At 35.6% G+C, this 27,192-nt stretch overlaps 1 protein-coding gene across 2 annotated transcripts in view; it reads right to left on the bottom strand.

Annotated features, from left to right (window-relative positions):
* LOC131026903 (uncharacterized) overlaps positions 1-26,593 on the bottom strand; it is a 96,021-nt gene extending 69,428 nt beyond the window's left edge. Inside the window, exons 1-5 of one of the 2 annotated variants that reach the window (XM_057956915.2) lie at positions 25,345-26,593; positions 3,189-3,268; positions 2,475-2,525; positions 1,427-1,972; positions 897-1,139 (exon numbers count right to left, since the gene is read on the bottom strand). In XM_057956915.2, the coding sequence (XP_057812898.2) occupies positions 897-1,139; positions 1,427-1,972; positions 2,475-2,525; positions 3,189-3,268; positions 25,345-25,662 (1,238 nt within the window). In that variant the 5' untranslated portion in view covers positions 25,663-26,593. Of the gene's footprint in view, positions 1-896; positions 1,140-1,426; positions 1,973-2,474; positions 2,526-3,188; positions 3,269-25,344 lie in introns of those variants that run through there. The other variant, XM_057956916.2, reaches the window with a different exon arrangement.
* Positions 26,594-27,192: the final 599 nt, after the last annotated feature.

Genomic DNA, 27,192 nt, shown 5'->3' with positions numbered 1-27,192 from the left:
AAAGCTTATCAAAAACGTATGTAATTGGAAGACAAGCAATAGTTTGTAAACATCAGAAAATGATTACCCATCACAACAAGTAGTCTTGGAAGTTCCAAAACCTGAAATTAGATTTTAGAAATCTAGTCTGCAAGTTTGGAGCTTCTCCTTGTGGTCTTTACTAAGTGACCATCCTCTCACATCAGTGACCAAGAGCAGTAACTTTCAACTTGAACATTGTGACTTTCAGTTTTCATTATAATCTCTCTTGATAATGAAATTATTTAGAACTGCATGGGCTTTATATAGAGTAACGCTAATATGTTGGAACTGGTTTTCCATAGAAGCATTGGACGCCAACTACTTAAGTTACAAAGCAGCCCTATTGTTATAAATAGAATATTCAATGCTTGAATTGACTAATGTGCATTAGCTTATGGATCAAGTATGGTGAGCTCTGAATTGTCTCAAGTGTGCCATGAAACCCTTTATTTAGATTTAATAGAAGCATAATTATTTATACAATTCAATCATTTAAAAGCTTGCAAAGATCTTCTAAACAATAGTTACAAAAATCAACAAAATGTTTCAGATATTTATAATCTAGGTATAAATCCATATATAGCTGAAAACCAGATGAATTAATTTGCATTTCTAGACAATTTCAGTTGATCCACAAAAGAAAAGAATTAGATGATCCAAAATGAAAGATAAATAAGATTGAAATGAAGGCAGAATGTCATATATACAGGTCAATTGTGAATCTTCCACTCACAAGAATGTGAGGCAATATAAATGCCCGAATCGTTGTGTATGCATACACATCAGTACATCCATGTGCATATGTTAGTGTGAATGTGCATACAATCTGTGGAAGTGTATTAAAAGACAGATGATTGCTACAGAAGGAAACTAACCAGATTTGATGTGTGCCTGTTTTGATGCGTTTAGAAGCTGCTATAGATCTCAGATGTGACCGGGCAGATGCTGTGTCAGTAACAGTTGTCAATGTAGAAGGTTGCAAGAGTTGCTCGGTAAGGAAGCCAGGACTTGTTCTCCTGTCTGTTGTTTTCCCTAGTTGACCCTTCATTAGCAATGCTGCAGCTCCACGTTCCAGTATATCATATTTGCTGTCTATTTGTGGGCGTGCTATACCCCCACTGCCTTCGACAAAACAGTTTAGTAAATTATTCAAATGTTGCTTAAAAAAAGATTTGGAAATCTAACTTGTTACTAGAAAACCATTTTAAAACCAGTTACAAATAATCCAAAGGTACTAAAATTGAAAAGAACGAAACAGGCAATCCATGATAAATATCCATTTTGAAACCCCAACAGAGGTTGACTCCATAAAACCAGTTAGAGACAGCATCCATCACATCATGCTGCAGATATATATAACCCGCCTTAAGAGAAAGTAAGCCAATCCAAATAATTCAAGAAATACCTGTCTGTCATAACAGGAGATGGGGTCCAACTTTGCTGATGCTTGCCCCTGATCCACTGTGATTTGAATACATCAAGTGCGATATAATTAAGATCCTCCTCATCAATTGTTTCCAAACCTACAATGTTCATTATAGCTGACTTTGCAGCCTCTTCAATCTCAGGCGAACCCCTGCCTGCAATGCCACCTGGACTTAGTTGGGAACCAAACGATCTACTTCTCAAAGATGACAGTGTTGGAGAATATCGTTTTGAAGAAGTATGGGAGTTTGCAGCAAATAGTGGTGACTGAAAAGAATGTTTTGGAATGTGCTTTGAAACCAGAGCACGAACATAATTCAAGGACTTTACAAGAGCTTCAGAGGCAAAAGCTACCGATGTTGAGCTGGTAGAAGATGAATTTCCAGATATATTTGATGCTGCATGCTCGCTGTTTGCAGACTGTACCCATGAAGATGACTTCTTGTTGGTGACAGCATTGCACTCGGCAATTAGATTCACACAAAAAAAATCAATCTGTTGTAGAGTCTGTATTCTAGGTATATATCTGCATAAACCACCATATTTTTTGGAACAAATGAACGACATGAAGGAGCTGAATTAATGATATTATACCAATTCTTTTTACCTACCATTCACATGTAAAGAGGAAACAATGAGGAATTATTTCTGAATTGTGGCTAATCTTTTCATAACTTTAAAAATGAATTTTTAGAATGGAAACATACCTACACACGATGCACAGCTACAGTTTTACACACTTGAAAAGAAGATGATAAATACAGAACATTTGCATAGACTCTCAAAGTCCAATTTATTTCATCAAAATTTATGTGGATCGTACCATAGTTCACATAGTACTATCTATTTTATCTTCATTACCAGTGTAAAACGGAATTTACTGTATCTAGCTGAAGCTCTCTTGATTTGGCATTAAAAAACCAAATATTTAGACTATCTTAAAGAGCATGCAAACATGGGAAATTTAAAAGATTGTATTCCACTCATATCAAAATAAAAATTTATAATCACCGGCAGAATAAACTCACCTAAAAAGATATCGTTTGAGAAGTGCTACACACTTTGCAACAACTGGAGGGCTGTCCAATCCAAGTACATAACAGTATTAACTTCATCATAGACAAAGTAATGAGATAAGTCATATATTAAAGAAGCCAAAGAACATAACAAATACAATATGAGATACAGATTTCGGCAGTCAATGGCCCATCAAACAGTATAAAAACGGCAGAGTGAGTGGATCACATGCATTGTATGTCCCAAATACTTATTAAATCCTGCTAAGCTCCTCCTCAAGTATTCGTCTACACATTCTTAGGATGGTGTTGATTGTTCTCTTTGTTGACAGTTGTGCATATAGTGTCTGTATTCTGTACATATTTCTAACTCATTGCCTCTTCATCAAAAGAGCAAGATATACAGCTCAATGAACACATATGGCAATATCAAAGGCAGCAAGGGAATACAAATTTGTAACTCTGATCAAACTGACAAAACATAAAGCTTGAACTATTAAATTATCAATAAAATCTATAAAAACATGCCAACAGTATTTTATTTAAATAAAACAAATCCTCGATAAATTTCAGTTGCAAACTGTACAAGAATCGATTACATACAACAGATAAAAATTATAGCTAAAATGCATTTTAGTACAGTTCATTTGAAGGAGAGCTGCTCAGTTGTGAGTGGTACATGAACATAAGTGGAACTAAAATATGAATAAGATAAACAAAACATACCTTCGATCCCTCTCTGCAAGTGCATGCTCTATAAGTACTGTATAAGCAACGTCAATGGTTTTTGTGTCCGCCAAGTAATCCTAAGACAGGCAGAAACAGGCAAAAAAGTGAATAATTCAGGTGAGCCTCCCACAATGCCATAGGATGAATTAACTTCTACAAAAGACATTAAAGAAACTAAAAAGTGCAAAATGCACACATTGAACTTAAAAAACCAAATCAAAAATAAAAGTCTTAAATACATCTATCTAAACAACACAAAGAGATAATAGTCTACAGTTATTTTCCTTGGGTTATTTTATTCAACTTTAGAATTATATAAGAATTATTTATTTTATTTACATTGTTTACTTTATTTTAATTTGAAGAACTATTTTTATCTACTTAAGAGTTATTTTATAGTTTTCAATTTTTGTTACATATGTATATGGGTTGTGTTTTAATATAAATATGTTAAATACACCTCAGAAGCTGTTTTATTTACTTAAGAGATGTTTTATTTTACTTTAGAACTATTTATTTTATTTAATCTAAATTGTTTACTTTTTTTTAATTTTGCTTTATTGCTGAGAGCCATATTACACTCACAAAATGAATTGAATAACCTCTGTTAATAAAAACAACATGCAATTTAAATTGATGCCTGCCCACTTTTATATATAAATAATTTTAGTCATCTATTTATTCTGATTTAATTTTTAAAATGTAAATATTTTATCAATATTAAAAAATTATGTGATATTAAAAAACATAAGAATGATATGGCTAAAGATAGTCCTCCAAAAAAATGAAATTTTCTATAAAATATTAAATCATAAATTCTCATTAAATGGATACGGATATCCTTACTAAAAATCAACATAATTGAAGTAAATTTCTGAATTCGTATTTAAAAATATTTATGACAATTTTTTAAAAATATTTCAAAAATGAAAAAACATTTATTTTTTATCTTTGAAAAATTTTAAATTAATAATTTTTTATAATAAAAAAAAAAATTGATCGATAATATATGATTTTTATTATTTATAGAAATAAAAAGGATTACATATAATATTCGAAAGCATATCTGTCCAAAATCCACCATGTTTGAAACAACTCGCCACCCTCCAAGACACCCCAAACCATATACATTTTTATCAAATAAAATGTACACAAAAGCATAGCTATATGCCAATTCCGCCCTTAACACTAAACCTTGCAGCAAAACAGTCTCCATACACCACGAAAAAAATTTTAAAATATCACCCCGTGAACCACCAACCAGAAACAAATAGTTTATTCTCAAAAACCCTACATACATTATAAAATTTAGGGCAAATACAACCAAGGACAAACAAAAAAACCAGCTCCATCCCCAATTTGGCGCCATTCACCAAGAACCCTACAACTTTGGCTTACTTGGGCCATTATCCCAATAATCTTCAGGGTTGAATTTCGGAACTTGATGACCCTATTTCTTTTCTCCCCTAAGCCATCCACTTCTCAATCTCCTTCTCCTGCACGAACTCTTTCAAGCTCTCCCAACCAATTAGGGCATCCTGCCACCACTCTTCAATGTTCTCACCATCCCTCCACGGAATGAAAGGCCTGAATTTTGCACTTTCTTCATCAATGCAAATGCCTTCACTCACATTCTTGCGCAAGCCTTTCCCAAAGACTCCTCTCGCTAACAAAGACTTTAACCCGAAGAGATAAAGCTCTGGTACGCAAGCTCAAAGCACCCACTCCTCCTCCTTAGTGCCCAGTTTCAAACCCAACATAGCCACCGACACTATATCTACATTGTTGCAGAACCTAAATTCTGATTTTATAAAATCCTTCCCCAGCAATATATTCAGAATTTGGATAAAAATAGGATCCTCGTGCTTGAAAAATGAAAAATTTGCCTCCATCCTCTCCGCTCTACACCAATTCTCTAGCTCCTTCGTGCCTCCACTCGTTGTCTTTCCCCCTTGCTTTGAAAAGGGAACCAACAAAAGGTGTCCTTTTAATCATTCCTTCTCAAACACCGGCATACTCTCATCTTCGTACGCCATCTCAATCCCTCGAAAATCCTCCCAGATCTCTTCTCCTTGCATGAGATTTAATAATATCCCTACCTTGAACAGAGTGTCCACAACAGTATTACCCTCCCGCAGGGTATGTGAAATTTGAAAGTCTACAAATTCTTTAATTTCTTTTAAAAATATTTTTATAAATTTATCTAATCTCCACGAAGGCACCTCCCCCTTGATTTCAAAGCGTTAACAATTATCAACGAATCCCCTTCAAGGTGCAACTTAGAAACTACAAGCCATTTGGCCATCCTCACTCCCCAAAGTGTAGCTTGGACCTCAACCTCATTATTTGTCTATGTCAAAAGCCATCTCGCACCAAGGGCAAGAATATCACCCTTCTTGTTACGAGCCACGTATCCAGCCCTTGATGGGCCCAGGTTCCCTTTTGATGCACCACCAAAATTAATTTTGATCCACCCTCAATCCAATTCCCTCCACTCCTCTTTGGCCATGTCCTGACACTTCGAATCAACTCGAGGAAGCCCATTTACGAGCATTTTTTATAATAAATATTATTAGATGATATATATTAATATTTTAAATTATAATATTATATTATTTAAGTGGGATAGTTGGAAATTAAATTATTATATTATATTATTAATTTTTAATAATTTTTTCTTTTTCGTGTTTGAAACTTTAAAAAAGATAGAATATCCTCATAATTATCGCCAATTGAATTAAAAAATCCATCATTATCTCCTTATCACTTTGAAATGACAATTTTTCATTTTCCAACTCAAATCCTTGATCTCATCCTCATTTTTCATTTGATTTTCCCTAGAAAAATCTATAAATAAGATCATTATTCAGCATTTTCATACAATCACATTTATACAAATCTAGTCTATTGAAATCAATCATCAATAAAATCCAAGTGCATCAATTTTGAAGTTTGCATCTCAAATTAGGATTTTAAATTTTAATTTGATTACCATCTTTTGTTTTCAAATTGTTAATATTTCTTGTTTTTTTATTTTAATGCTTACAATTGGAGTTATGTCAAACTGTGGATGCACAATTCTATGTTCTAGGAATACTGTACTCGATATACATTCAATTCAGGATCGATGAATTGAGGAGCATATCTGTGGCATTGACTTTAATTGCAGGTGCACTAAATGGCACAACACTGGATCAGATTTGCACTTGTCTCAAATTCAAAGTTGCCCCCTCAATTGCGGGAACTTTCTTCAATTAATACTCAGTTTAATTATCACTTTTTCTAATAAAAAAATTTAAGCCTAGATTTCAAAATTTAATTTATTACGAACCCTATTTTAAAATCTCTGATTTAAATTTTCAATTATTAATATATGTTTGTATTTAATTATTTTGATAGATTTTTTTTATTTGTACTGTTCGAAAAATTGTAATTAAATTTATTAAAAAAATTTAGATATCAAAAAAAAATACAAATTTGCATTAGTCAGATTTATTTTCAATTATTTGGGTGAATTTCGATTTCGTCCAATTTTTTTTATTTTTATTTTTTTGGTGGTAGAAAATTTGTTAATGGGATTTATATTTGGTATTAGTATTCTTTAATTTATGTCTCTCTATTTAAATTGATATCTCTCAACATATTTTACATCATCGGTAAGAAGTTGTGGACATGGGGTCCACCCCCATATAAAATGATAAGAAAAACCAAGAAACGCATCAACCCTCTAATAGGGGTGCATCAACTAGGTCCCTGACTGGGGAAAATCACAAAAAAGGGCCATTCTAGGCCAAAACTATAGGTTACTATTGCCACCTACAGTAACAAAACATATGATATGCTACAGGCAATCAAAGAGCTTGCAAAACACCCTGCCTTCCAGCCCATATGGCTGAACAAAAAATTATTGAGTTTCCAATTTTCCACTTTCTTAAAAGGTCATTTGATGTTTGAGGATTTTGTTGTGTTCTCTTTACTTCTATCCATCCAGAATCTTTTGGGTGGCAGCTCTCTACTTTTGGACCATCCTCGCTGCCCATCACCACAGAATTCTCCAACGGCTCTACAGAGCAACGAAAGTGGAATCCGTCAATGTGGATGTCTGCTATGAGATTTGAGATTCCACCATGGGCCAATTATCGTGGTGGGTAGCGAAACGAGACGAAGGGCGATCACCAAATGAGGTAGGCAAACAAGCCTTTGTATCTTCAAAAGGAGCTTGAGTTTGATTTGAATCTTGAGAATTGGGAGAAATGACATAAAAGCTAAGGCCCAGCCCCAACCCACCAGGAAGGCTTGCCAAAAGAAGCCGAATACCCCACAACATGTTGTTTTTGACAATGGGATGTGAGATGATCCATTGAGAAGCATCTTCTAGATCTTGAAATCAATAGTTTCCTTGGAAGTGCAATGATAGGGAGGCCAATAGACAACTCCATTTCAATACATATTCAAGCAAAAGTGGAGTTCTTGAAATCAATAGTTTCCTTGGAAGTGCAATGATAATTCCCCAAGCCATTCCCAATGGCTCGAAGGTAGTCAAATTCCCCAAATTGAAAAGGAAGATACAGTAGCCGCACCCAAAAATAACTTGTATTGAAGATTTTTGTTCACAGATCAAAGGCAAGGAACCATGGTTTCATACATAGGAAACCACCTTGGAAGATCCGAGGACCGTTCTCCAACACCAACTTCTTATCCTCCTGGGAGTCAAATTCCAGGATAAAGAACCGCTTGGCACAGGGTTAAATCCAAATTTCACCCTCCATTTATTCTTTCCACTTCTCAGAAATCCATAATTGCAAACCACATAACTTTGGCCATATCTTTGTAAATCTGTAGATTAGGGAACAATCCAACAAAAGATCTTCCCGATCCATGGCCAAATCATCCAAGCAAACCTCAAGAATTGAGAATGAGGAGTGGACAGGAAGAGCAGGGCACGATCGAGAGACATCGTCGAAGCAGGCAGAAGCCATTGCACTAGTGGAACCCCGAAACCACCTCCAGCCAATAATCTCAAATGCAGCACAGCCTTGAAGTTTCTATTGGACGCAATTGTATTTGGCAGATTTGCCACAAAATTTAGAAGACTAGGGTTAGACAGGGCCGCCGAAATTGTTGAAGGACATGGATAAGAAATGGAGAACAGAATTAGCGAGCTCCACCAAAGATGATCATTGAATTACATACGAGAGGGTAGCAAAAGGGAAAAGTCAGATTTTGAGGAATGGATTGAAGGATGAAACATGTTGAAAGATTAAAGAAGAAAATTTCTTTACATATAGATCTGATTGCAATTTCCCTCTAGTCCCAAGTCTTGAGATAAGAATTCCAACACAGGAAATCAGTCATTCTCATCAGGATCTTTATACATTTCAGACTTAACGACCTGAAAACGATTTTAATGACAAAGCATGTTCTTATGGTTTCATTTATCTTTATCTAAATTGTTGTTTCTCTTTTTCAGGTTTTAATGCATGGAATGATGACAAAGGTGAGTGATAAGGGAAGAGCTTCATAAGGTTAGCAAGGTCAAAAAGCGTCTCCACATCAAGTTCCACATTTGAGAACTCCATCAAGGAATCCAAGTCCAAGACAAGGAACCATAAAATCAAACTTCATCATGACATTCATAAATATCAGGACGCCCAAGGAATGATTACAAAAGAATGAATAGGGTCACTCATCAAAGAAAACAATGCAAGGACAACATTGCAATGGCAATATGGAAGGTCTCAACTTTGTAAAGGAATCGAGGTGAAGGACGTCAAGATATGAAGCATCATGAGTGCAGGGCCAAAATTCAAGAGCAAATGGACTTCATCGAAAGGGTATCAATGCAGTCAACACCAAAGGCAAGAAATCAGCACTTCAAGATATAACATGGAAGATTTCAAGGATGGTAATGAAGAATTCAAGGAAAGAACTTCACATTAGACTTGAAGGAGGATTTCAATAAGGCAAATTAATCAGGTCCACAGGACAAGCTAAGGTGGCATCCCAATCACCATTTCTCCAATCAAAAGGATTCCAAGTTAGCATTCATTCAAGGATGGAACAAGTGACAAGTAGCTCTACATCAAATATTATTTATCTTACCTATCCTCATCTTTCATTGGCCAATGTAATGGTGGTTGAAACAAACCCTAATTAGGGTTTCTATCTTTCAATCTTGGAAATTAATTTTGAATCAATCTGAGCCGGACTTCTATAACAGGGCTCAGCTCTCTCATTTGTAAGGCTAATGTCAGAAGAATAGAAGAATAGTTGATAAGGCAATTAGGAATTAGAAGTTAGAGTAGAAGTAGATTAGGAGAGAAGGTAAAGATTGTTACCAAGATCTTGTTGCAAGAAACATATTGTTTTTCATTTAAGTTCTAGTGAATTTCGTATGTTGATTCAACATGTTGCATGGTCTCTACTTCTCATTTGTTTTAATGTTGGTTAATTGAATGAAAGATTTTGTGGATGATTAATGGTGAAATTTGCATATCCATACTACTAGTAGTTTGTTGATTGTAAACTTGCCTTGATGGTGTCTATGTTGGTGGTGGTAATTTGAACATCATATATTTACTGTAGAAGATCGCACTAACTTTGTGGAGTTGTTCATTGATGTCAAAGCAAAGTCTAGTAGAGATTCACCAAGTCATTCACTACATCCTACATTCCTAGGATTAGATTAGACTCTCTAAACCCTTTCCTTTTGCTCTTTTTTTCAAGTTGAGTTAATTTCCACGTTCTAGTAACGTTCAAAGATTCAAGCATTTGTATGCAACATAAGTCCCCTTGTGATTCAAGCATTTGTATGCAACATAAGTCCCCTTGTGATTCTAGCATTATCACATCAAACTATTGAGCTTATCCACACGTCAAGACCTGACAATAGGAACCTTGGAGTCGTCTTGTTTGATCATACATTTAGCATTCAAGGTGATTTTGATCAAGAGAGGATAAGATACCTTGGTATTTTATTCTGTGTTTGAGATGCATAAAAAACACATCAACACCACTCACTGTTGATCCATGATAGCAGACTTTCAAATTATAATTTCAAATTTTCAATGAAAATGTGCACCGCTGATTATTTATGATGTGTGTGTTATAGAACTAAAAAACTAGTATTCCTTTTTACATCGCATACAGAAACTATAAGTGTTCAAATTATCATCTCAAATTTTCAATGAAAATGTGCACTGCTGATAAACTAGCATTCCTTTTTACATCGCATATAGAAACTATAGGTGTTTTCTGTTGGCATTGCACAGAATTGTGGAATTAAAAATCAATCCCAAGGTTAAATTACTTGAAAATTTTCAAGAAATCTTGAGCAAACAAGAGGGGAATTTGTTATAAAAATAGATCACAAACAAGGAGGGAGAGGAAACAATCTATAAGAATTGATAGTTGCTTGAAATCCTGGTAATCACTATTAAGGAAAAACAATATACACTTGGTGCAAAGGATTGGTGTGATTAAGTGAATCAGCATCAAGAAGAATCTCTACAGACTTAATGAAACTGATTGCCATGATAAATACAACAATTTTCAAATTCTCACACTTCACTAATTATGCCATAAATTCCAAATCAACACTAGTAAGAGCCCATACAAGCCTGAAGCAACTGACTGCTGAGATAAACAGCTCAATTTTCAAATGATTGTGGTTCACAAATAATTTAAGACACACGGTTTTGTATGTAAATGACCAATCCTTGATATTGAAAGATGGAATCTTGAAGAGACTGCAAAGTACAGTTTCGTTTTGGTTGGATGAACTTGTGCAAATATTAAATAATCACACACTTTTAAAAGCAATAAAATTTGATTGCTATTATAATATGAATGGTCCATTTTGGTTGTGTGCCCTAAATGGGATAGAATTAGTTTCAAAGGAAGGGGTATACGAGGACAGACATTATTGGTCATAACCCGCACCCAATATCATGAAATTATCTGTTAATAATTCAATATTAGTACACAATGTAAATATTGAATTGATTAAGAACTGATTAAACACTTAACACAGCTCTTGATGCTTTGGTTTGATTAAATATCTAACAAAATTGTAATGTTTTGTTCTTAATGCTAATATCAATATGGTTGAAATTTACTAATAGCAATTCATTAAGAAACGGTTAACACAAAGGTCACACCCCTTGGTAAACACACCCTCTTACAAGAGACGCATCTTCTCTAATCTGCCCTTACACCCAAGATAAATGGGATTGGGCTGCAGGCTTGGAAGAAATATATAGAAAGATATAACTTTGGCGGAAAGTATAGAGGAAGGAAAAAGATGTCAGAAAGTGAAGAAGCACACAGGCATTTCAATAAATCAAGGGTTTGAACTCCGCCCATCAGTAATAAGCAAACATAATACTTCCAGATCAGAATAAATAGATAAAATACTACTCTTCCAAAACCCAGTAAATAAAAGCAATCAGTATGCATCCCTGTGTACATACACATAGAATCCTGAGGCAATATTTATGATAAAGTTTCTGCATAAAGCATATATATGTTTCTGATTATCATGTAGACATTCTACATATTTATACTGATTAATATTCTGAAAATTCACTATGTCGTTATCAATATAATGGACTTGAATCACATATTCTGAGTGTTACTGGTATGATGGAAGGGAGAGGAGTTACAATTGGGATAACAGCGTTGGGGTTATCTCATAGGCACGCCACCTCATGGTCGAAGACCAGGGAGTCCCATGAGGCCAAGGGGGTACAAGGGTGCTGCCCTTGGGCCTGTGAAGTATAGACTTCCCGGGCACCTTACTGCGACAACCCTCCTCTCTCTGTCATACTGAATGAAGATGTAGATGTGGAACATAGAATAGGTGTGACAAGTGGAGGACAACGGTGATACGATACTCACTAGGTAGGCCACCACATCGATGGCATGGACCATGTGAGGTCAAGTGGATTTTGTCTGCCCTTGAGCTTAGATGGGGGAGTCTCTTGGGCACCACACTTGTTCAACCTAGCCTATGTTCATTACATGAATAAATCTTTAGAACGAACTTATATCTTACTAGAATCTATTATAATCATGTATGCAACACTGTACATAAATTTTATCTCTGCTAACCTGTTTGCAGGACTCCACTTCGGATCTCCAGGTATTCCTAAACTCATTACACTCTATTTAGAGCATAAGACAGGTATTCATTTATATGATATTGTGAAAGTCGTTATCTAATATTATTACCTATAAATGTAAATGTTATTATACTAGCTTATCTAAATGATAATTAGTGTTGCTACCTTATATAATTTCAGCAATGTTAAATTAATTTTTCCTTATACTTAGAGAGGACTGTTATTTTCTGGGCAATGACAAGAGGTATCAGAGCATGTTCCTGCCAGCCTGAGGGGATTAGTTGATGCAATTAAGTCAGCGAACTTTACAAGCCCTAGAAAGAGAAAAAAGAAAGCTCCAATAGCCATGGAACATGAGTTTAGAACTTTTATGGAACATACTACTCAGACACTACAAAACATAACAGCAACCATAGGCAATCTTATGGTCAAACCAAGGGAATGAAAGGGAAAGATCCCCCAGTCAATCAGAAAGTGATGATAGGACCGCCTGGGAGTCTACCCCTAGAACCCATATACCAACTTTCCTAATTAGGGAAGAACATTCCAGAGGTGGAGAAGAAACTCATATCCTAGGCATAAGGGAGCTTGCTGCTGAATACACAAGGTTTGACCCTGAAATTAAAAGAAGTATTCCCTTCTCTGAATTTTGGGAAGCAGATTCAAGGAGTATACGAAAACTTGAAAAGGAGGACACAGCCTAACATGGAGATACAAAACAAGGTGGGGAAAATGACAACTCACTCATGGATTCAAAAATTAGAAACTTACCTAACCCTTTGTCCTATGACAGAAGGGATACTATAACATTTGCCATACTGCACCTAGAAGGAACAGCACATGAATGGTGGCATCATGGCCTAGTTACACAGACCACAAAAATGTTAAGACCTATGGTGACTTCAAGAAAAAACTTACTGAAAGGTTTGACCACATCCATCCCCAAAAACATTTCAAGGAGCTTGCAAGGATAAGACAAAGGGGAACCCTTGAGGAATATATTTCAGAATTCCAGAGGTTAGCCGTTATGGTTCCTGGGATATCCGAAGAGAGGCTCATCTACTTATTCATTGAAGGGCTTACCAATGCAACCCGAGGTTTAGTAAGCACTTTTGATCCTCCTAATCTTCAAAAAGCCATCCTTAAAGCTACCCAACTTGAGGCTGCCCAGATCACTCTAAGAAAGCAACATCTAAGGATAAGCACCTCCATGATAAAGAGGGACACAAAAGGGCACTCCTCTCTTATGATGACCCTGAGGAACTAAGAAGAAAGGGCTTGTGCTTTGACTGTAAAAAGAAATGGGAACGAGGACACAAGTGTAGGCAAGAAGAAAGCCGAGGAGGGAAGCTATGTTTTAGGTGCCAAGAAACATGGAAACCTGGACATCAATGCACAAGAAGAAATAAAAAAGGAGTAACTTATGTTACAAGTGTAGAGAAGATTGGGAACACAACCATGTATGCGAAAAAAGGAGCCATTCTCACCGCATGGAAACTACATCAAATAAACAAGAGGAAGCCCCAAATAAAAGGGTAAGATACAACAAGGTCAATGAGGAGGATGGGACTTTGGCATCCATCTCAAGAGCAACAAAACACCACCCTTTTAGGATCCGAGGAGTAATTAAGGGGAAGAAGGTGACAGCTCTTATAGACAGTGGAGCTACACATAACTTTATAGATGAGGATTTAGCCAAAAGATTGGGATTGGAGGCACAAGACTTCAAGGGATTTAAGGTAGCACTAGCTGACGGATTTACAACTTCATGTACCCGAAAGATTCCTCAACTTAATATCTCTATAGGGAAATATGAAATCAAGGATAAATTCTATAATGTAAAGTTAGGAGACACATTTTTTAATTTTGGGCATCCCTTGGTTGGATTTGCTAGGAGATATCAATCTAAACTTTTCAAAGTTAGAATTGAGTTTCAAAAATAATGGGGAGAAGGTTATGTTGCAAGGCCTCTCCAATGGATCTCCTAGGGTGGTTTCAGCGAAAAAGATGGGCAAGATCCTTAGTCACAATCAAGTAGAATGGATAGCCCAATGTTTAATCTTACACAAAACCACTTCCAAGGGTAAAGAAGTCCATATAGATATCCAGCCATTGCTTAAAAAACACAAAAAGGTTTTCGACAATATCCCTCAGGGTTACCCCTCAAAAGAGTGTTTGAACATTCTAATGAGTTAGAGGAAGGAACAAAACTGGTAGTCACCACACCTTACCGCCATCCACACAAGTATAAGGAGGAAATTGAAAAAACTATAAAGGAGTTATAGAGATGGGACACATTCAACCAAGTTGTAGCCCATTTGCTTCATCCATTGTACTCTCCAACATAAAAGATGGTACGATGAGGATGTGCATCGACTATAGGGCACTAAATAAGAAAACAATAAAAAATAGGTACCCCATTCCTCGAATTGATGAACTCCACAAAGCACTTTGCTTTTCCAAAATAGACTTAAGATCAAGGTACCACTAAATCAAGCTAAGGGAGGAAGACATGCCAAAAACAGCTTTTAGATGCCATTATGGGCATTTCAAATTTCTTGTCCTACCATTTGGCTTAACCAACGCTCTGGCTAATTTCCAATCTTGTATGAACCACATTTTCAGAGGTCAATTAAGGAAGTTTTTGTTAGTTTTCTTTGATGATATCTTGATTTACAGCAGAACATGGGAAGAGCATCTAAAACATATAGATGAAGTTCTAGGAATACTTGAACAAAATTCCCTATATGCAAAATTATTCAAATGTGAATTTGGTATGGAGGATATCTTATACTTGGGTCACAAGATTAGTGCACAAGGAGTAAAAGTAAATGAAGAAAAGATAGAGGCCATTTAGAATTGGCCAAAACCTAGAACCCTCACACACCTACAAGGATTTTTGGGTCTTTGCAGCTACTACAGAAGGTTTGTAAACGGGTTTTCAAGGCTAACAGCACCACTTATAGATCTTACTAAGAAGGGGGCTTTCACATGGAATGAAGGGGCCCAAGCAGCTTTTGAAAAACTCAAGGAAGTCATGAGTACTTGTCCTGTATAAGCCATACCTGATTTCTCCATGCCTTTTGTTCTATATTGTGATGCTTCAGGTGAAGGAATTGGAGCAATACTGATGCAAAACAAACACCCCATCGCTTTTGAAAGCAGGAAGCTCAAGGACCTAGAGAGGGCATATTCCGTTTATGATAAAGAGATGTTGGCAATAATGCATGCCTTGGCAAAATTCAAGCAATATTTAATTTGTGGAAGGTTCATTGTGAAGACTGACCACAATAGCTTAAGATTTTTGTTAAGTCAAAAAGACCTAAATGACAGACAGCAAAAGTGGGTAAGTAAATTGCAAGCCTATGATTTTGATATTGAATATATGAAAGCCGATGCATTGTCACGAAGACCCTCCCTTAATGCAATGACAACAATATCTATTGATTGGAAAACATCTTTACTCGCCGAGTATGCCAAAGACACCTTCTCAAGCGATCTAATTGAGGGGAAGATACAAGATGAAAGATACCAAGTTGTGAATGACCTCATCCTCTATAAAGATCGGATATTCATCACACCCAGATCAAAGGTAAAAAAGGAGATCTTGAAAAATTACCATGACAACCCCTCAGCAAGCCACCATGGATACTATAAAACCTACAAACATATCAGAGAGAGATTTTCATGGAAGGGACTTAAAGGGGATGTATTGAAGCATGTAAAGGAATGTGTGATTTGTCAAAAGAACAAGGATGAACATACATACCCAGCAAGATTACTTCAACCATTATCCATACCCGATCAAAAATGAGAAAGCATATCCATGGACTTTATAACAAGTTTGCCCAAAGTACAAGAAAGAGACTGCATTTATGTCGTAGTTGATCGATTAACAAAATATACCCACTTCATGGCCATATCCTCAAAATTTAGGGCACCGCAAGTGGCCAAGATTTTCTTCAAAGAGGTTTTCAGATTACATGGATTACCCCGACACATTCTAAGTGATCGAAACAATCGTTTCTTTAGTCACTTTTGGCAAGAACTTTTCAGGCTAGTCGGAACAAAATTGACTCCCAATACAAGTTACCGTCTACAAGCAGATGGGCAAACTGAAATCGTCAACAAATGGTTGGAAGGATATCTACAAAATTACGTCACAGGGCAACAAAATGCATTGGTTAAGTGGCTTCACTTGGGAGAATATTACTATAATACCACTCATCACATGTCCATAGGGATGAGTCCTTTTAAAGCATTGTATGGATACACAACAAAATCCTTCAAGGATTTGATCCACTCTAAAAGCTGAGTTCCAAGAGCAAGAAACTTCATTCAGGAAAGCATGGACATTATGAATGTGCTTAGGGACAATCTTCTCCAAGCCCAGAATCAGCAAAAGATGTATGCAGACAAAAAGAGGACTGAAAGAACATTTGAGGTAGGGGATACTGTCTTTTTAAGATTACAACCATATAAGCAATCATCGCTCAAAGTTAGTGGTGCAAAAAGGCTTCATACCCGCTTTTATGGACCATATAAAATATTAAGAAGAATCGGGGAAGTGGCTTATGAACTAGAATTGCCTTCAAACAATAGAATCCACAATGTGTTTCATGTGTCTCGTTTTAAGAAGGTTTTGGGACAACATATCATTCCATGCCCAAAATTACCTCCAGTTGACGATGAAGGAAAATTTTGGTACCAGAAATAATACTCAATGTACGTGAAAAAAGGTTGAGAAACAAAACCATTGAAGAATATCCAATAAAATGGAAAGCCCCACCTATTGGAGATGCAACATGGGAAGGTCTTGAAATATTTGAGCATCCAAGTGAAATAATCTATTTATGATTGTTAACTACATTATGCGGAAGATGCATCCTTAGTTCTTCCTTGTCATTTAGCATTGGCTAGTTCCATAATGGTTGTGCAATGCCTTTATTGTTAATTTGCTAATGATAACTGGTTTAGCAGTTTGCAATGACCAATTAACCTATATCACAATCAATATGGCTCGAAAGAAATTTCGAGAAAGTTGCTTGAGGGCAAGCAAATTTAGTAGGGACGGACTGTCATAAGACACACCTAGTATCATGAAATTATCTGTTAATAATTCAATATTAGTACACAATGTAAATATTGAATTGATTAAGACCTGATTAAACACTTAATAGAGTTGTTGATGCTTTGGTTTGATTATAAATCTAACACAATTGTAATGTTTTGTTCTTAATGCTAATATCAATATGGTTGAAATTTACTAATACCGATTCATTAAGAAACGGTTAACACAAAGGTCACACCCCTTGGTAAACACACCCTCTTACAAGAGACACATCTTCTCTAATCTGCCTTTACACCCAAGATAAATGGGATCAGGCTGCAGGCTTGGAAGAAATATATGGAAAGATAATTGGCGGAAAATATAGAGTAAGGGAGAAGACATCAGAAAGTGAAGAAGCACACAAGCATTTCAATAGATCGGGGGATGGAAGAATTTCCTCCGCCCATCAGTAACAAGCAAAGATAATACTTCCAGATCAGAATAAACAGATAATATACTACGCTCTTCAAAAATCCAGTAAATAAATCCAGTACATACAAATAGAATCCTGAGGCAATATTTATGATAAAATTTCTGCATATAGCGTATATATGTTTCTGATTATCATGTAGACATTCTGCATATTTATACTGATTAATATTCTGAAAATTCGCTCTGTCCTTATCAATCTAATGGACTTGAATCACATATTCTGAGTGTTACTGGTATGATGGAAGGGAGAGAAGTTACAGTTGGGATAAGGGTGTTGGGGTTATCTCATACGCACACCACCTCATGGTTTAAGACCGGGGAGTCACATGAGGCCAAGGGAGTACAAGGGTGCTGCCCTTGGGCCTGTGAAGTATAAACTTCTTGGGCACCTTACTGTGGCAACCCTACTCTCTCTGTCATACTGAATGAAGATGTAGATGTGGATGTAATGTCCCCTACTAAGTTTAGGCCTATTATAACAGTAATTAATTTATTTCAATATACTTATGACTTAAACTAAATTGATTAGGAGACAACTCTATTTTTAGCTCTTTCCTTAACAAAAATGATAAAATCAAATCTGTGATATTCCATAGTTTTAAATAATTTATCAATTATTCATGAGTAAATTGTCAATCCACCATACTAGGCAATTAATTCTATTATTAGATAATTAATTGTATCATCCATAATTCTTAATGCAAAGTTCAATCCTTGTTACTACTCCAGTTTTAAGGGAGGAGATGACTATGTTGCCAAGTGCTTAGGTACCAAACTCAATAGGCTCCCCCAAAGTTCACAGATCCAAGCCCTTACCCTATCTTGGGACTATGCCCTCAAGGTTTACGGGATGCTGATCCCTACCCTATCTTGGGAATCATCCTATTGGCTGGATTTAGACTGCCCCTCTTGGAAACAACTCAATCCCATCTTCTTAAATACTGACAGTAATAACATGATTATTACTGTAAGCATACTAACTTCTCGTGTATTATGAATATATATGAAATTAAGTATGACTGTCATACATATTGCAGACTATATTAATATTACTACTAAATTCTGCATAACAACATTTTCAGGCTTCATATATTAAGCATACATATTCAACACATCCCCATGCATACCACCAAGAACAAAGACACTACTGCCTGTAACTTAATAACAGTTCTGATCTGATCTGATCCAATCCATGGTGGTGCTGCTGGATGCTTTGATTCCTTTCCTTTATATCTCTCAATGTGAGGGAGAGGTCACACCTCTTCATCAAGCATGCCCTTTGGCAAGAGACACACCCTTTCACCATTAGCACATTTTGAAAGAGTGCAACTCTTCATTATTTTTGCCCTTTGAAAGAGACATAACCTTTCATAATCAGATCTGCAATTCTTATAAAAATCAGATGTGCACTTCTGATTTCCAAATTATCACATTCTCAAATGAGGTTCTCTTCTCTCTTTTATATCTCATTGTTGAGGGAGTCACAACTTTTCCTTCCATGTCTTCTGACCATTCATTAACTTAATTAAATTTTAATTAATTATATTTAATTATATTCTTTTATATTTTAACTTAATTAATATTTACATTTTATTGTTATTATTTATTATTAAATTCTATTTTTAAGTGGGGACATTACAGTGGAACATAGGATAGGTGTGACAAGTGGAGGAAAACGGTGATAAGATACCCACTAGGTAGGCCAACTCGTTGATGGCATGGGCCACATGGGGTCAAGGGGGTTTTGTCTGCCCTTGAGCTTAGATAGGGGAGTTTCTTGGGCACCACACTTGTTCAATCTAGCCTATGTTCATTACATGAATAAATCTTTAGAACGAACTTATATCTAATTAGCACAGTTATTAGAATCTCTTATAATCATGTATGCAACACTGTACATAGATTTCATCTCTCCTAACCTGTTTGCAGGTTTCCACTTCAGATCTCCAGGTATTCCTAAACTCATTACACTCTATTTAGAGCATAAGTCAGGTATTCATTTATATGATATTATGAAAGTCATTATCTAATATTATTACCTGTAAATGTAAATGTTATTATAGTAGCTTATCCAAATGATAATTAGTGTTACTGCCATATATAATTTCGGTGATGTTAAAATTAGTTTTTGCTTATACTTAGATAGGACTGTTATTTTCCGGGCAATGACGGGGGGGGGGACATAACATGATTGATGGCAAGGACTTGACATGCTAATCTAATTTCCATATTACTCTCACATACAGTTTCATCAAATGTTGTATTATTGGAAATGTGTACGTTTATATTGCTTGAGATCAAGAACTACATATGCCAAGTTGTAGGATTCCTTGGATCATTTATGATCAAGAATCACATATGCCATGTTGAAGGAATCTTTGGACTACTCAATTTTTATACGAAACATATTTTCTAGAGATAAATACTAAGAAAGATCAGAAGTGTGACGCCTCTACAAACAGATCTCAGTCAATGGTTATGATAAAGCACGAAAACATGCAAGCAAGCATTTGCATAAGGTATGTACTTGATATGCACAGAGCTATAGTCGTCACACAAACTAATATAGGCCTAAGTTGCCAAATTGAAATCAGGTAGAAGGGAAGTCACTTGGGTACTGTATGACAGTTCAGCAAAAAAATTGGGGTGATACAGATGGTTTGCGTACATCCATACAAAAAATTTAAAAACTATACATATATTACATGTTTACAACCTAAAAACAGGAATTAAACAAAACTACCGTGCATATTACAAATTTGAGATAAAGTATAATAATGAAATATCAATTCGTCAAACTCAAACATCTACTAGACACTAGTTGCTCAACATTAATACAATACAATCAGTAACAGTGTCAAGTGGGTCTTAATCAAAACAAACATCATTGTCATCATTGACATTAGATGATGTAAGCAGATTAGAAAAATCACAAGCAGACCCACCATCACTTGCAGTAGAAGTATGTTGGCTATCTGACTCCTCAAAAACTGAAAATGGCTGCAAAATCAAAATAGATTTGTGGTGCTGCTTACTCTGGCGGCAATGAATCTTATTCTGGTGCTGCTTACTCATCAAACAAAATATAATGTATGTTTTTCCCCTATTACTTGTAAAACAAAGCACAAGTGAAAATGACCACCAGTTTAGGTTTAGGACATAATTTTTCTGGTTAAAAGTCAACCAAAACACACAGCAATTATTAACCACCATTGGAATCACCCACATTCGTGAACAATTCCAAATGGATCTGTCTGCAGAAAACCATACCCTGGACCCATGGGGAATAGAACCCAATTCCAATTATGATACAAATCGTGCCCAGGCACACCTAGGTTTTGTCTCATTCAGTAACATGGGTATGGGATCATGGTAAACATTCACCATGATAACAATAATCTATCAGACACATTAAATCTTTTAGAAAATTTAGTTTAAACAAGAAATCCTACCCATGCTAAGTTAAGGGTTTCTTGAGTTTAATCATTGGTCCTAATGCTAAATGAAATATGAGTTTCCTAAAACAGGCTACTAGTGAGGGTTCCATATCACAAACATGCGCATGCAAATTAGCAATTAAGAGGGCATGTGGTCAGGCGTGCATGCATTCAAAAAAATTCAAAATTTTAAATAGGTAATATCTATCTATCTATCCATCCTTCTACCTAATACAAACGAACAGTGCAGTAGAAAAATTGCAGGGCATGAGAGCAAAGAAGACCAGAATAACCATCAGTGTAGTGGTCCCCTAATGAGTTGGGCAAACCTCCACACTATCACTGGCTATCAGAGGAATAACCCAAAAATGACTTGTTTTCTCTCTCATTTCATTCTGTTATCTTCCAGTTTATAGACTTTTTTCCCAATGAATGTCTTGACTTGTTTTCTCTCTCATTTGATTCTGTTATCTTCCAGTTTATAGACTTTTTTCCCAATGAATGTCTACCCAAGTCTCAAGTTGGTACAAGACTCTAGCACTCTCAATCTCAAGAAATCTTGCTTTATAGTATTGTATCCTTTCCACTTTCCAAATTCATGCTTCCACAGAGGAGCATGTATGGTTGGAGATGGCTCCACAGTCATGAAGAAAGATGGTCAATTTGCATGACAGAAAGATCACACAAAAGATTATGATAGAAGATAGTGAAACTCAAAAGTGCAATGAGGAAGACAAGAGGGGGAAAATTTGTGTAAAAGATGATATCATTTGTCTAAAATGGCAGTAGAAAAAACGTTATCTGTACCCCTAATTGCCCTGAAAATAAAATTGATTGAGAAACAAAGCAACATGTTCTCAATGCATGAGACTCAAAAAAAAATAGTGTTTTACATCAAGAAGTTGTTTGTATATATCTCAACATTAAATTCAAGATCTAAAGGCATCAATTACTGTGCATTTAACTCAAAATAATCTTTCCTTCACTTATTTTCAATGCAAATCAAAGGCTGCAAAGTGAACCAAGAAAGTAAACAATATCAGTTTGTTAACCCTCGAAAAGATATCTAGTGGTGATAGAGCTGATCAACAAGATCAAGAACGCACTCAACTATTACCATCACCAGGGGGCATTCATGATCCTCCCATCAAAGGTATAAACGACGCTGCTGCTCAAGGACAAAGAATGTAATCCTGTGAGGATTTATTTATGGCTATGCTATCCATTTTTTGTCTTTCCTTATGGTACTGTTGTAGATTGAATGTCCTCAACAACTTTTCTAAAGTTCTATGTTTGGCATATTACACCTATCTGTATTAGGTCTCTCTGATCTCGTTATGAGGAATTCTTTTAATATTTGAATTATAGTTTTGATCGAGTTCTCCCATGGCCATTCTGCATACTTATTCCTGATCTTGTACTTTTGAAGTAAAAGTTTACTTACCAAAAAAAAGGCACAACATCCAGAAAACATAATTTTTACGTAGGTGAAAAATAAGTGTTATCCTTGAAAAACTGTTTCATGTTACCAATCGAACTTGTGTTCTCCATGCTCTCCTATTTAAAAAATTGTATTGTTACTCTAAGAAACAACATATGACATCACATTACAGTTAAGTTGAATGATAGACAAGGTAAAAGAAGTTCATTTATTTGAGGTAAGCAACACAAACCTGTAATACAAGAACCCACTTCAAACTGTGTTATTGGAAATAGAAGCAAAAAATGACATAGAAACAGGCTTGAACCGAGAGACCGGAGTTCTAATGTTAAAGGGTTAAAACCGTTGAAGGGCTTCTTGTAGAAATGCAAGAATTTACACATTTTAATTATTATCAAAAAATAGACAAATTACAAATTCTTCAAATTTTCTCTAAATATAAACATACATTGTAATGTCCCCTTTTGGGAGGACACTAAATCTTGCCCAATATACTTGTAGAATTATTGCAGGTTATCTATTTTCAGTCTGCTGTGGTAATTTTGACAGGTTTAACTCGATGTTGTTTCCCTATTTAAATGCACAGGTCTGCTGTTTATATCAGTCTGATCTACTGCCTATGTTCAGATATATATGTGTGTGTGTGTGTGAATCCTTTCTATTCCATCAGGTCTGATTCTCAGGTTATTGATTTAACATTTCCTCTTCTTTTCCTTCAATGCCTGCTTTATTATTGTTCGCAGATTTGTATTTGTGTTCTGATCTCTTTGATAAATGTTTATATCATTCTTCCAGATTTTCTAATAATTCTGATTTAGGTCTGCTCCTAAATCTACTTCTTCAGATATTTTTTTTATTTCATGGATCCTTCCTTCTCAAATGAAAGCTTCTCCACTTTATATCCTCCAATGTGAGGGAGAGGTCACACCTCTTCATCATGTATGCCCCTTTGGCAAGAGACACACCCTTTCCACCATTAGCACCCTTTGAAAGAGTGCAACTCTTCATTCTTTCTGCCTTTTGAAAGGGAGACAACCTTTCACATTCAGATCTCCACTTCTTATTTATATCAGATCTGTACTTCTGATTCCCCCAAATTATCCCCTCCAACGAGGTTCTCTTCTCCCTTTTATATCTCATGTTTGAGGGAGTCACAACTTTTGATTTCATGTCTTTGACCATTCATTAACTTAATTAAAATTTAATTATATTTAATTGTTTCTTTTATATTTTTATTTTAATTTTATTATTATCATTTATCATTAAATTGTATTTCAAAGTGGGGACATTTCATATTCATATTTTAATGTAGGGCTTACAAACACATCTGCCATAAAACTAGGAAGGAATTAGAAGATACAAAAAAGCAATATTGCACAGCACGAAATCAATGGAACACCCATGTGAAGACTGAACAGAATTTCACCTCAATGAAGAGCTTGAGACAACAGATCAAAATACATAAATTATCATGAACAGATCTTGAAAATGTTACTGTATAATGCACATAATGTTTAACCATCCTGGATACTATCCCAGAAAAGATAAATGTCTAGGAAACACCAAGCCTGGTAATTAAATTTCTTCTAGCACAGAATTAATTCAGGAGGAAGAGCTGTGTTGCCCTTGTAAGTAAGATAATTGCATGCACCAAGCCTGGTAAGCCTGGTAATTTAAATTTTCTGGGTACTATCCCAGAAAAGATAAATGTCTAGGAAACACCAAGCCTGGTAATTAAATTTCTGCTAGCACAGAAATAATTCAGAAGTAAGAGCTGTGTTGCCCTTGTAAGTAAGATAATTGCATGCTGGTAATCCAAGCTACATTTCCCAAAATCTCCCAACCAAAATTAAATCTGACAAATATCTTAATACATCACTTTCAAGTCCCAACTCCTTTTACTTTTAAGTTACCCTTTGCGTTTTCCACTTCCTATGAAACAGGGATGAACTGCCAAAGGATTTTTATAACACTGGATATGCCAATTTAGACAGTCTGCTCCTATTTTGTTTTTGTCATAGACTCATAGGCCAGAATTTCATGATTTCAATCTTCATTTCTATATATAATTTTTCATCTGACTTAGGACAGTATCACATCAAATGAGTTGGCAACTTCTGCATCATGTGGTATATTGCATCATTGATTACACAATAAAATTTACATGCTTAGTATCATTTTTAAGCTATACTATATTCGTCTTTGTCAGTTGATTCTCACACTAAGTAGATAGATTTCACCTTTACTTAGCAATTAATATACCAAATATTTGCTATTTTATATATAAAGGTGTAGACTCTTCCCTATTTTCATGCCATTTCCAATATCTGGTAACACAGGATTCAAGTAGCATGAGAATCAAATAGTTAGTCACAATTTTGTGTCTTAGAATCAGTAACCAATAAAATCACACTATACAAATCCAATCAAATTCAATATAAAGCTCATGTGAACATTTAATGCAAGCTTTAAACTAAATCCAGCAAAACTCAACCTAAACTTTGTTGCAAGTGGATCAGATGCAGAAAAATGCAGAAAAGCTTTATTAAGCCTATCCTGAAAGTTCATGATTCAGTATCTATTAAAGTATCAGTAGCTTTATAATGCTTACCTGAAGCGCCCGCACCGCTTCGGAATGTAGCGCTGGTGACATTCCATGGTGAGATGAGGACAAACAATCTGCCACAGCTCGCCGTAGCGGTTCAGGAGGCTTCCTCTGCAAGGGCCTCTGCCTCTGAGAAGCAACAGCCTGCAGTCTGGATGGACCAGGACTCCGCTTAACAACATGTTCTCTTTCCCCACTGGTTTTCTCTTTCAAAAGACTTGCTCTCCCCATGATCGCTCCATGAAAACCATCCTGAGTAGCAGCAGAAGTAGAAGACCTTCTCGCTGCTACTCCCCTACCAAGCTCCGGCCCCGAAAAGGACATATCTTTTCTCTACTCTCCTCCTCACACTTGCTCTCTTCCCATTCTCTGAAACGTCAAACAGTCTGCATCTCCAAGGTACAATCTTTAAACACTTGAATGTCACTATGATATAATATTCGGGGACTTATTACAGCGTCAAACAGTTTTTACTGTCACTCCGCATTGCATCTCTCGCTTGTTTAATCCACTCCAATTAAATGTTCCATTCCGATTGCACCTCGACAGATAATGGCACATCCGATCCATACTGATTAAAAAAAGAGCAATAATAAACCCTGAAAAAGCATTAACTACTCAAATATCACTCTTCGAGCATCACTCTGCATCGTTCGCTTCTCTATTTATCTTCATTTAAATGTTGCATCACGTTAATTGATGGCGAACCCGATCCATGTGATGAACAAGCCGACAATAAACCTTTTGAGACCGCTAAATCCGATAAATCTCAAGGGCAACGCAATGCCTACCTCCGCAGAGCATCGAAGACCAACAAATGCAGAAAAATCGGCGCTCTCATTCTCAACCTATAAAATATGCATCAATCCAGAGCCAAATCGAGCAAAATTTACCTCAACTGAAAGATCTCGCCCCGCAGAACACTACCGTGCGCGCCGCCAGCAGCAATAACTAATTATTTCGTGCTTAAAAATTTGCAGTTCCTCGAAAATGAGAAAAGTTTTTGCTGAATCTGAGGGTTTGGATGCGCATAGTACTGCCTCTGTTTGCTTAGATGCGGATGAGATTATGATTATTGCGATGATGATATCGCTTTGCCTCTGCAGGAAGAAAAAAATACATCTCTTTTAACTTTTAATACCCCTTTCTTTTTTCTCTTTTACCGCTATTGTCGATGATGATGACGAAGAATTTTTATCTCATAATGGAGGAAGGAAATGAACAACAGAATCCCCACGGACTTATGTGCTTTTTTTAATTATCGTTTAATTTTTAAATGGCAGTGCCCCTCTGTGCTTAGTGTTGTACAGCGAAGCATATCACCAACCAAATTCCCTAAAAGCTAAGACTTTATATGAGTTGTAACTGCGTTCCGCAGTAAATGCATCTTGTTCAACTTGAATTTTATAAATGTAATTTTTAACTATATTCAAAAACGGTGAGTTTGAACTCGCAAAAAAAGAAGATTTCAGTGAGACATACATCTTTTGTTCGCGATAGAATGAATTAATACTATTTGACTTGGAGACGCCATGTGAAAGTCCTTAAAAGACATAAACCTAGACCTACCACAAAATTGATATTTCAGAAGTTTATATAAATGGTCAAAGATGTATTTTGTTGTTTTTGTTTTTAATAGTTTTATTTGAATTGAAATTATTAAAAAGTGGTGTAATAATTAATATTTTAATATCATTTATAAAGAATTTATTAAGAATGGAGTATTATGGAAGACATGTTTCATTATATTTTAAAAGATAATATTGAGATCATATTTCAAGTATCTATAATGAAATGAATGTTATGTGATTCTTGACTTTTAATTAAAAATAAATATTTGGTTATTAAGTAACT

The sequence above is a fragment of the Cryptomeria japonica genome, chromosome 1 (assembly GCF_030272615.1).
Source record: "Cryptomeria japonica chromosome 1, Sugi_1.0, whole genome shotgun sequence".
NCBI lineage: Eukaryota > Viridiplantae > Streptophyta > Pinopsida > Cupressales > Cupressaceae > Cryptomeria > Cryptomeria japonica.
The sequence above is the reverse complement of the archived record's forward strand: the minus strand, read 5'-3'. Positions and strand labels throughout refer to the sequence as shown.